This window comes from Pinus tabuliformis, chromosome 9 (assembly GCF_031772625.1).
Source record: "Pinus tabuliformis cultivar Carrire ecotype Pingquan chromosome 9, CPIR1, whole genome shotgun sequence".
NCBI classification, from domain to species: domain Eukaryota; kingdom Viridiplantae; phylum Streptophyta; class Pinopsida; order Pinales; family Pinaceae; genus Pinus; species Pinus tabuliformis.
The window spans coordinates 1,927,469,660-1,927,480,415 of NC_142307.1; the positions used below are offsets into that span (position 1 = coordinate 1,927,469,660).

General features: G+C 36.5%; 1 protein-coding gene across 1 annotated transcript; it reads right to left on the reverse strand.

The window, feature by feature from the left end:
- Positions 1-1,656: 1,656 nt before the first annotated feature.
- On the reverse strand, positions 1,657-8,765 carry LOC149156666 (putative cellulose synthase A catalytic subunit 5 [UDP-forming]). The gene is given in 15 exon segments (XM_089438377.1): positions 1,657-3,103; positions 3,271-3,621; positions 3,712-3,908; positions 4,034-4,304; positions 4,463-4,675; positions 4,798-4,923; positions 5,061-5,198; positions 5,284-5,629; positions 5,745-6,011; positions 6,264-6,459; positions 6,587-6,632; positions 6,635-6,685; positions 6,822-7,036; positions 7,197-7,392; positions 8,016-8,765. Coding segments are annotated over 15 exon segments (3,285 nt in total). The 5' UTR covers positions 8,097-8,765; the 3' UTR covers positions 1,657-2,512.
- Between the last annotated feature and the right edge of the window lie 1,991 nt (positions 8,766-10,756).

The following is a 10,756-nucleotide window of genomic DNA, read 5'->3' on the forward strand; positions in this document are numbered from 1 at the left end:
AAAATTACAATTTCATAAATAAAAATTATGAGCAAACAATTAAACGGCACCCAAATAAATCCCCTAATAAGTTAGGTCACGACCCACATGCACCCAAATAAATCCATGTTATAAGTTAGGTGACGACCCACATGCACCCAAATAAATCCATGTTATAATATAAAAATTATTATTCTATATTAATATTATGAAATCATAAATAAAATTATATAATTTAAATTTAATAATTTTATTTAAATAATAAAAAATTACAATTTCATAAATAAATCCATGTTATAATATAAAAATTATTATTCTATATTAATATTATGAAATCATAAATAAAATTATATAATTTAAATTTAATAATTTTATTTAAATAATAAAAAATTACAATTTCATAAATAAAAATTATGAGCAAACAATTAAATGGCACCCAAATAAATCCCCTAATAAGTTAGGTCACGACCCACATGCACCCAAATAAATCCATGTTATAATATAAAATTATTATTCTATATTAATATTATATCTCATAATAATATATTATATCTCATAATTATAAATTTGTAGTTATTATTACATATTATTAAAATTATAATCATATAAGTCTTAAGCAATTATATTCTTTAAAATTATAATTATAATTTAAATTTTAAAAATAAAAATTACTGTTCACTAATTAAATCTTATGATCATTATTTTTTAAATGTAGGGTTATTGTTTTTGCTATCTGGAAATTTCAAACCCAAAATCAAGGGCGAATTAATTTTAAGGTTAGAGTCATTAAAACCCAAATGCACTTCAGTGTTATGATATTTCCCAGTTACCCAAATGCACTTCAGTGTTATGATATTTCGAAGTTACCCAAATGCACTTCAGTGTTGTGATACTTCATAAATTTGAGGGAAAATGCACTTTAAAGGTAAGGATTATTGTTTTTGCTATCTGGAAATTTCAAATACAAAATCAAGGGCGAATTAATTTTGAGGTTACAAGTCATTAAAACACAAATGCACTTCAGTGTTGTGATACTCAATAAATTTGGGGGAAAATGCACTTTAGTGTTGTAATGCCTCATAAATTAGAGGGAAAATTAATTTTGAGGATCCCAGTTATAAACCCAAATGCATTTCAGTGTGTTAAAAATATTAATTTTATAATTAAAAGTAAAGGTTATAGTCCCAGATTTGAGGCCGATTTTCATCACAAAGAACCTAATTTTGCTACTTTGTCTACATGTCCTGAAGCCAGCAGCCAGCATTTGGTACAGCAACTATTGAAGCCAATCAAACAAAGCCCTATTTCACACTCATTTCCAATTATTTCTGCATGAATGACCAACCAAATAAAAGCAACTTGAATGTCCAACATTTATCAAGCTTTTCCAGAACCACCGTACAAAGACTGAATACATGTCTCGCTCAAGAAAGACAATTTCCATCTCTCTCACATTATATTATGGGTGGAGATGCAAGAAAATCGATAAACAGATGGCTATACTTGGGAAAACACATACAGGCTTCTCAGTGGACATCCCAGTAATGAAATGTGTTTGCACATTTTGAGCAATTTTGTAAAGAAAGTCAAGGACAGAATTCAATAATTATTTGTGTACATACATCCACAAACCTGCAAACTAATTTTACATGATAATTGCAAGCTGTGAGAGATATATATTCGAGGGCAGATAATAGAAAGCCCAGATAATTTCTTAATAACTTGTTATTACAAATAAGATGACACATCTAGACAAATTTAAGGCAAGATGTTGTCAAGCTTATCACAACAGTTTCCAAATCCAGTACCAACCATGTCTGTTGGCAACAGAGACTGGTAGTCCCTTGCTAAATAAATTAGCACAATCCAAAATAATTATCTGAAGTGAAACTTTATCTCACACCGCTTGCTGAATACATTAAAGCTAGACAACATCTGAGATACAGAGATGAGAAAAGAACCACTAATAAAAAAGAACTAATCAATAAATACCAAAAAATCTGCATCTCCCACGCCCTCCCTTGCATATGGACCTCGATGGCAAGCATAAATATGCCCTTATTGGAAAGAAATCAATGCAAGATCAACATGAAATACACATGCACATTGTTGACCCTTGGTACCAAGTAATAAAGAATAATGAGCTCTACCACGATTGCTCGAGCAATTCAACCATTGAGTACCCCTGTCAGTGGCAGTCTTAACCAAGTAGATAGAAGTTTTAACTTCATTAAGGAATCGGCAGCACTAACTAGATAATTATAAACTACACGGAGAAAGCCTTGGTCTTTTCCTCCTAAGTGCCATCACCCATCTTAAATGCCAGTAGTCCAGTGTCACATGACACAGCTGTCTCTTTAACATTATCTACTGATGCTCACTGGCTAGTAGAGTACGCTTTCAAAATGTCACATACCATCAAGATTATCATATCAACACCCTTGCATAGTCCACAGTAGAATACTGCAAATTTGATGACATAAATATACTACAAAACTCTCCCAGATCTGGTAAGATAACGTCATTTGAAAGCTTAATTAGTATCACAATCTAAGCCACATTCTTCTAATGTGGGTCCATCTGACCTGGCTATGAATGGATTAATCCGAACCCATAGGAGAGAAAAGATGGATGCGAGTAGAATAGACCACACAATAACAATTGTGGGTGTCCGGTTCTGCCTCCCCATCAAACCTTTTAGGAAAGGATACAAATGCACAATCACCCAGAAGGCAAAAAAAAGTTTTCCGAACAGAGGGCCCCATGACTCATATCCATTATTAATGGCATTAGATACCCCGGCAACAACTCCAATTAGGTTCACTATAAGTAGTGTTGTGGGGGGAATCAATAGGGTTGTCCACTTAAATGCATATAGCTCTGAAAAATCATCATCATCCCCAGCTTTTGATGTCACAGTAAAATTTGTATCAACACCAGCAAGAACTTTCAACAACCCTTGGAAAACAGCAAACAAATGAGCAGACACACCTCCAATCACCCAAAATTGTTCGTTTCTCCACCAGTCATCAATTGGAACACCACTCCACCGCATCTCTAGGATGCCAGTTGTGAAGATACAGATAAAGAGGGCAAGAAACCAAAGACTCGCTATATTACTGAGCTGTAAATGAAAAACGGAAACAGATACCTATCAGTAATCCATCATAATACGATTCAAAATGTTGCTAATTTGTATTACTGCTAAAACAATATATCAAAATGGCTGAGACCTTCACAAGCCAACTCAGATACAATGTTAATATAGGGCATTAATGTCAAGGGTAGTACCTCTGGAATAATGAATTTTCCTGTAAGCAAACATATAGCTGGCAAGGTACAGTATGCCACCAGAGGTATGGATGTCCATGGGTATACGGTTGCATTTATATAAGACAGCCTCTCCAACCATTTCAGACCCCCTCCATATCCATACCAAACAGGACAGTGTCTGCTCAGGAAAATTTCAACTGATCCAAGAGCCCAACGCAAAACTTGGTGTAGACGATCTGAGAGATTAATTGGAGCAGACCCTTTGAATGCTGGCCTTGGAGGAATACAATAAATAGACCGCCATCCATGGCAATGCATTTTAAAGCCTGTCAATATATCCTCTGTAACCGAACCATAAATCCATCCAACCTATTGGCATAAATAAACAGTGAATCAATAACATGAAAGATGTCGACATGCCTACATAATTTTTCTAACAACTGATTTCATTGTAATCACCTCCTTTCCCCAGTCTGTTTTATCTTCATAGCCACAGCTAATAACATGAATGGCTTCTTTTAGAAGTGAAGCAGGACTAGCATTTTGTGGTACACCACCATTCTCAAGAAGAGTAGAGGCAACAAAGACAGGGGACTGTCCAAATTTCTTTTCCAATTTAATCTGAGATATGAATGCTAACTTTTCACTGTCAACTCCTGCACACCAAAAAAAAGGTTGTTTCAATTACACTACAAAAACTATTACTAACTGGTAAAAGACTGGAGGACATACAGCTTTAGTAACCAAGATTAGAAGAAACCAGATAAAATGCAAAACCTACCTTCTACTACTTCTATGTCCTCTGAATTGAATATAGGAAGACTGGCGTCACTGCGCTTGGATTTCTTCTTCTTCTTTTCTTGCTTGGCTTTCACTTTCTTGTTCTTTTTTCGGGATTTGCAACAACACCATTTTGGCCAGCAATTACAAGTCCTTGTTGGTTCCTTCTCAGCTTTAGGAGCATCAAATCCATAAAGTGCTTGCCTTCTGAAAACACATCCAGTACCAACATATATGGGTCCCTGAATGCCATCCAAACCTTTCATATTGATCTGCAGAAGGCAACAAGTTTGTAATTGAGCTTGGCAAATGAGACACAGAAGCCAGGAAGGAGCATTGCCAATTATAGAATGAGAAAAATGGAATGTCTTAAGTAATATGTTAAAAGTAAAGGAAAGTAAATGCACAACAATATTGGGGTTCTACTTACATCGAAGAAAACCACGTTGCGATTGGCATAACGATCGTGCCTATCAATACCATCAAATCTCTGGGGAAACTGCACATAACAGACTTTCTTTCCAACAGTAGGATCCATCATGAAACACATGGATTCACGTATTGCCTTGCTATTGTTTATATAATGATCACAATCCAAGTTCAGCATATAAGGAGCATTTGTAAGAACAGCCGAGACTCGAACCTGAAAGTGTGAAAAGATAGATGACATCATTTCCTACATTTAACAAACCAGAGGACTTTAACTGAGCTTCCCAAATCTATTTCAACACCAATAGAAAGCAGATAATGAGCAGGAAAGCATACCAAAGAATTCATTGCGCCTGCTTTCTTATGATGATTGAATCCAGGTCTCTTTTCTCTAGAAACATAGACCAAGCGAGGTAGTTCATTTCCATCAGTATCATGTCCTCCAGTATGACCCAAAAATACCTGCAATTTATAATTTCAATAACTATTATCAGAAGGGCATTCACAAGTGTGATTTTGCAAGGAGCTCTGGACAGTTTATTCCAATAAGACTAAATGCTAAAAAATGATTATGTACATTAAAGATGTTAAACTCCAACCTGTATCATTCCCGGATGGTCTCGCACATTGTTCCCAGGCCATGGTGTTCCATCCTGCATTGTCCAACCTTCTTCGGGCACCTTTTGTGCTTTAGCAACTAAAGCATTGATTCGTACCTTAAATTCTTCATACTCCCTCTGCAGATCAACATCAAGTATGAAACATGATATTAGAAACAAGTAAGAAAAAAGTAGTAAACTAGGCAGCCTTAACAATGTATACCTTCATAGCCCTGCGATCTTTCACAAAAGATGGTTGTACTTTGTCTTTTAGATAATCTATTTTCTGTTGAAAGTACCACTCAGGGGCACGAGGTTCAATGTTAAACTTTTTACAGAAAGGGACCCACTTTCTCGCAAACTCTGATGTTTCAGAGAGTGCCTCAAATGTCAACATGGCAGCACCATCATCAGATACGTAACAAGAAACTTTGTCAACAGGATAGTCCACTGCGAGGATAGACAAAACTGTATTTGCAGTAACAAGTGGAGGCTCCTTGAGAGGATCCACAGTACTGACAAAAATATCAATCGGAGCAAGTCCAGATGGTTGTCCCTCTTTCTCATACCTGAAACCCAACAAATCTTAAAGTTAAAACAAAGGTCTATCTGCCAAATAGCAAAATAGAATAAACCTGAATAAAACAGATTATTTTTGGCAATCATGGAGCATCGTCGATTTACCTCAATGACAATCTATCTAGATAAGTTTCCCTGTCAATCGGAAGCCACTTTGGAAATTGATCAAGGATCCAAGAAAATGCAAACCATATTTCACAGATGACTGAAGTGAGCCATATGCCATATGCATCATTCACAGGATGCATTACACGATAATGAAAGAAAAAGCCAATAACTACAAGCCGGAGTATGATCACCATCCGGTATGGATTTATCCTGCTGGAGGGAATAGGCAACTTTCTTGACAGAGGCTGCCTTGCTTCATCCATTCTGTTCAATTTAACCCATTATCAAAACACCATGGATTGCACTGACAAATACATTACTGTGCAGCAATACAATTTACCTTTTCAAACTAAAATAACGAAAACCAATAACACGATACTTCATGCATACATTTCAGTATAAACATTAAAGCCGGCTGTAAGCCTATACATTAAGCCTCAAGGGAAGCTTATTCAAAATATAAAAAAAAAAAAAAAAGGAAAAAAAAAAACTAGCTTGAAGGTTTGGGAAGAATACAGCGGCAGATCTGGGCCATCTGGTCCATTTCCATCAGGGTCCCAATCTTTCCCCCCTCCTAATGGTCCTCCTTCGTTTCTCATGACCTGCATTTTTTCCTGCCTCATTTTCCAGTTTTCTACTCTCTCCTTCCATGCTATACTTCCATATCCATAAGCTGCCAAGTCCTTGGTTGGATCCATTGACCTGGCTTGGACTGCAGAGAAGTAGTAGTCGAAATGTTAAGAATAAGAACAAAGACAATACAAGTAAAGGTCATTGAAAACATACTGAAATCAATCTACCAAAAGCAAATGTCCAACTAGTGATTCAGAATCACAAACCTGGAAGATTAGAATCGGCATAAGGGAATGGATGAATTCTTTTTCCCCACCCATATATGAAGGGACTAGAGCATGGTGTTCTGGAGGGATCCCGGGATCCTGCAAAGCAAACAAATTAAAATCAGAGAAGAGTAAGGGCATCATTTACAAGGGAAAAGAAAAGTCAGTGGGAGATCTAAACAGCAAAACTATGTTTTCAGGAGAGCATCATCAGCGCTAAAATAGTTCCGAGTACCATGTGGCCATTGGTAAGTAGTGGCACTTGTGGAAGAGTTGTCTGAACTACATGAGGCATATCTGTATCACCACCTCGGCCATAGCTCATATGCCCATGAAGCATCGCTTCTGCAATGTACTGCATATCTTGTTTGTCTCGGTCCCCAAAATTGAACTCATTTTCAAGGTCATCAACATCATCTTCATCTTCATCTCCTTCAACTCTGGCACTTCCTGCAAAATTAGACAACTTTAAGAGTACATATGATACATGCACTCGAAAAATACACGGAAGCAACTTGTAGGGTTTCAAGAATCCATACAACTGTTCCGAGAATCAAGCAGATCTAAGTTATGTAAACTGGCATTGCCCAAAATAAGCCAGAGCACTTACCCTTATGTCGTTTGAATCTCGTTTTGCATTGAGGGCAGACCTGGTTACCCTCACTCCGCTCGTACTCGTAGCAAGTCCTGCAGATTGGGAATGCACATTCGTTGCAGGCAACAAACAGTTCCCCATCCACTGTGAGACCAACGTCTTCACTACAGATATGGCAAATTTGTACACTTAAATGATGTAGAGGCTTAGGCTGCAAAATACCCACGATAATCCTGTTAATTGTAGTGCCATGAATTCACCAACACAGTAATATAGTTATCTCTAGTGCTGCGAAAGGGCAAACACAATGCCATCTAATAATTGCATGGAAAACAAAAACATTTGGGTTTTGTACCAGATCCACAGGCAACTATCTAGAACAGGGCAATGTAAGAACAATTATTCATAACTTTGGATCCAAATATGAGATTGGCAACACATAACTCCCTCCAACAACTACTTGCAACAGGAAAGAAAAGGTCAACTAACTAGTAAAGTTAATGCTGGACTTATAGGCAAACACAAGACTAGAGTTTTTATCCTGATAGACGTTGCTGGTCTGAATGAACTCGCTCTCAAACCATTTACTATGGAATTTGCCAAGAACAAATAATGCGAAGAAAATAGAGGGTAACTTTGATACTTGTACAAGATCCACATGATATTACATGAAATAAAAACAATGCAAGAATGTACAGAACATAACATTTTCTTATTGAGCAATGCAGAATACGCAACAGGCAGCTCTGCTTGGATCCATTAATTAGCGCAAAACAGTCACATTTAGAAGCTCTGCTAATTAAGGGGGTATTGAATTAGGGATAATATACTTACACCCACTTCGCCTTCAGGCCTGATGACTACAAATTCATTCCTGTTGTGAGAACCAGCAACCAGTCCAGCATTGGCCTCCATTGCTAGCAGTCTTTAGAGAAAAGTGGATTCCTGATCGCAGAGTGGATATAAGCTGAATTCCAGATTGCGCAGCAGATCTGCTTTGCTTTTCAGCACAACCCAACAAACTCGTCCTTGTCGAATCCTCATACCATTATCAGCTCAAAATCCATTTTGGGGTACTTCTGCAATAGAAAAAACATGAATTTTATCAAGTTCCCTGGTGTTTTCTCCACGAGGAAACTTGTGGGCAGACGCCAAAAATGAACCTAGGATCATATGTTCAGGCCAGAGTCGGCCTCCGGCGATGGGCAGGCAGAGGACCAAAAGCTGAAGGACTAGCTGGCACCTTGGCTTCTCCTCCCTCCAGCTTCTTGTATACCTAAGACCCTCTTTTCTTCAGTAAAAAATAGCCACCATCTCACATCTACTGCATTTCAATATAGTTAACCAGATATAAGATTCCCGAGGGCAAGTTTTGCTCCGCTGGAATGACCCACATTCCTCCGTTAATGCAATTCAATGTGAGACATGACTCGGCCTTTTGCTGCAGAGGTAAAAATAAAAAGAGGGTGAAAATCTACTGGACGTGAGACATGACTCGGCCTTTTGCTGGAGAGGTAAAAATAAAGAGGGTGAAAATCTACTCGAATTACGCCAATGTTGAGGAAATCTATGGAAGAAGAAGCAAATTGAACAGAAGCAAAGGCCTGGGAAAAAGAGAGGAAAACAGTGCATGTGCGTTCCCGGGTAACAACAGCTGGGATAACGGGCCGGGCAGAATGGGTAATGCGGGCTGCCCGTCCCTGTCCATGCTGCCCGCGGGAGTTTACTGCACTTGCTACGCGTATTAACCAACACCGCCCCTGTTCCGGTTCTCGAGGACCCCAACCGTCCACACTCTCGATTTTAACAGTGAATCTCAAACAATTTGATCTTTAACTTAATATTAGCTTTTTCCCATCCAATTTTTTACAAATATCAGTAATTTTATATATTTTTCCAAGAAAAATTATAAATATCTGATCATATTCTCTACCCCATAGATATTTGACTATATTCTCTACTCCCATCATTAATAGTTTAATGGACCTCTAAGTCCAATATGGGAAGTGATCATCTAAAGTTTCATTCTTAGGCTTTACTTCATATCTCAATGTATAGTGTATATGTATATACTTCATCATAATTTAACATTTCAAAATTATTTAAATGAATCCATATTATTTAATTGTGTATATATATATATATTATCATAATTTATAATTTTAAAATTATTTAAATGAGTCGATATTATTTAAATTATTATTATTATAAATTATTTTTACAATGTAAATTTTATAAAAATAAATAAATATTTTTTTAATTAATAGAATAATGATATATTTTTATAAATAATTAACTTTATAAAAAGCCAAATTCCCTTACATTCTCTTTTAAGAATTACGATAATTATGTTTTATGGAAAATTAAAGTTTTAAGGATTACAATAGTTATGTTTTATAGAAAATTAAAGTCATGACCAATTCCATCCATATGTTTTCTTTATGCCTTTGTCACTTTAAAGTTTGTCAACTAACTTCATTGAATGTTATCCCTATCACCTTCATAGTGAAAGGCAACCTTAAGTTTTGCCACTTTATAGTTGTTAGGTGATTTTATATAGTGAAAGGTCTTTTAATTGTAAAAAGGTGTTATATTTGTAAAAAGTTTTTAATAGATGGTATTATTATTAATATGTATTATTTACGTATATTTGAAAAGAGATTAAAGGAGTTAGGGAAACTTTGGTTATGGTTAGGGTTTTATCGCAAAATTTTAGACGTTTAATTTTTGTTTTGTTTGTATGGATTTTTTATAGATTTTTTTTTAAATTGTTTAATGATGAATTTTGTGATTTAGCGAATAAATATGTTTTTTTAGTAGGTATGGTTGCTCGTTAGGTTATTTTTTTTGGTTTCGTACAACTCTATGTTGAAGTTTGGTTATGGTCTTCCGATGGCACAAGAAATTTCTTCCCTTAATGTTCTTGTGGACGAGGAAGCTTTCTGCTATGAAAATTATTTTCTAGCAGGTTTAATGGTTACTAGTCGCGGCTGGCCAATCTACATAAATGGATCTCTGAGACATGGAAGCCCCTTTTGACAGATGAGCTGAATATTTACCCTATGGCACAGGGTTTCTTCACTTATAAGATTGAAGACAAGAACGCCATCTATGAAGTTGGGTCATGGTTTTGGGGGAGTGATGGTCTCTTCATGTAGCCCTCGACTCCCACTTTTGACCCTGTAATGGCATCAATTTCTACGGCCCCAGTTTGGGTAAGGTTTTTGAACTTCCCCTTACATTTCTGGAATCACGCATCGCTTTCCTCCATTAGGAATGTGAGGGGGAAATTCTATCATAGTTGTCCTGAAACATAAACAAATTCCAAGGCTACTTATGCTCGCATTTGTGTGGAGATGGACTTCAACAAGGGTTTTCCCACAAAGATTAATTTGATGGCTCCAAACTATGTTTGGGTCCAAAAGCTTGATTATGAGAATATCTCATTTCGGTGTAGAGCATGCTATGAAACAAGGCATGTAATTAAAAACTGCCCTAAGCGTTCTCAGAATAGAAAAGACCAGAAAAAATCTTAAGGCCCAAATGGTGGGAAGGTGCACAAGGTGATCACTATA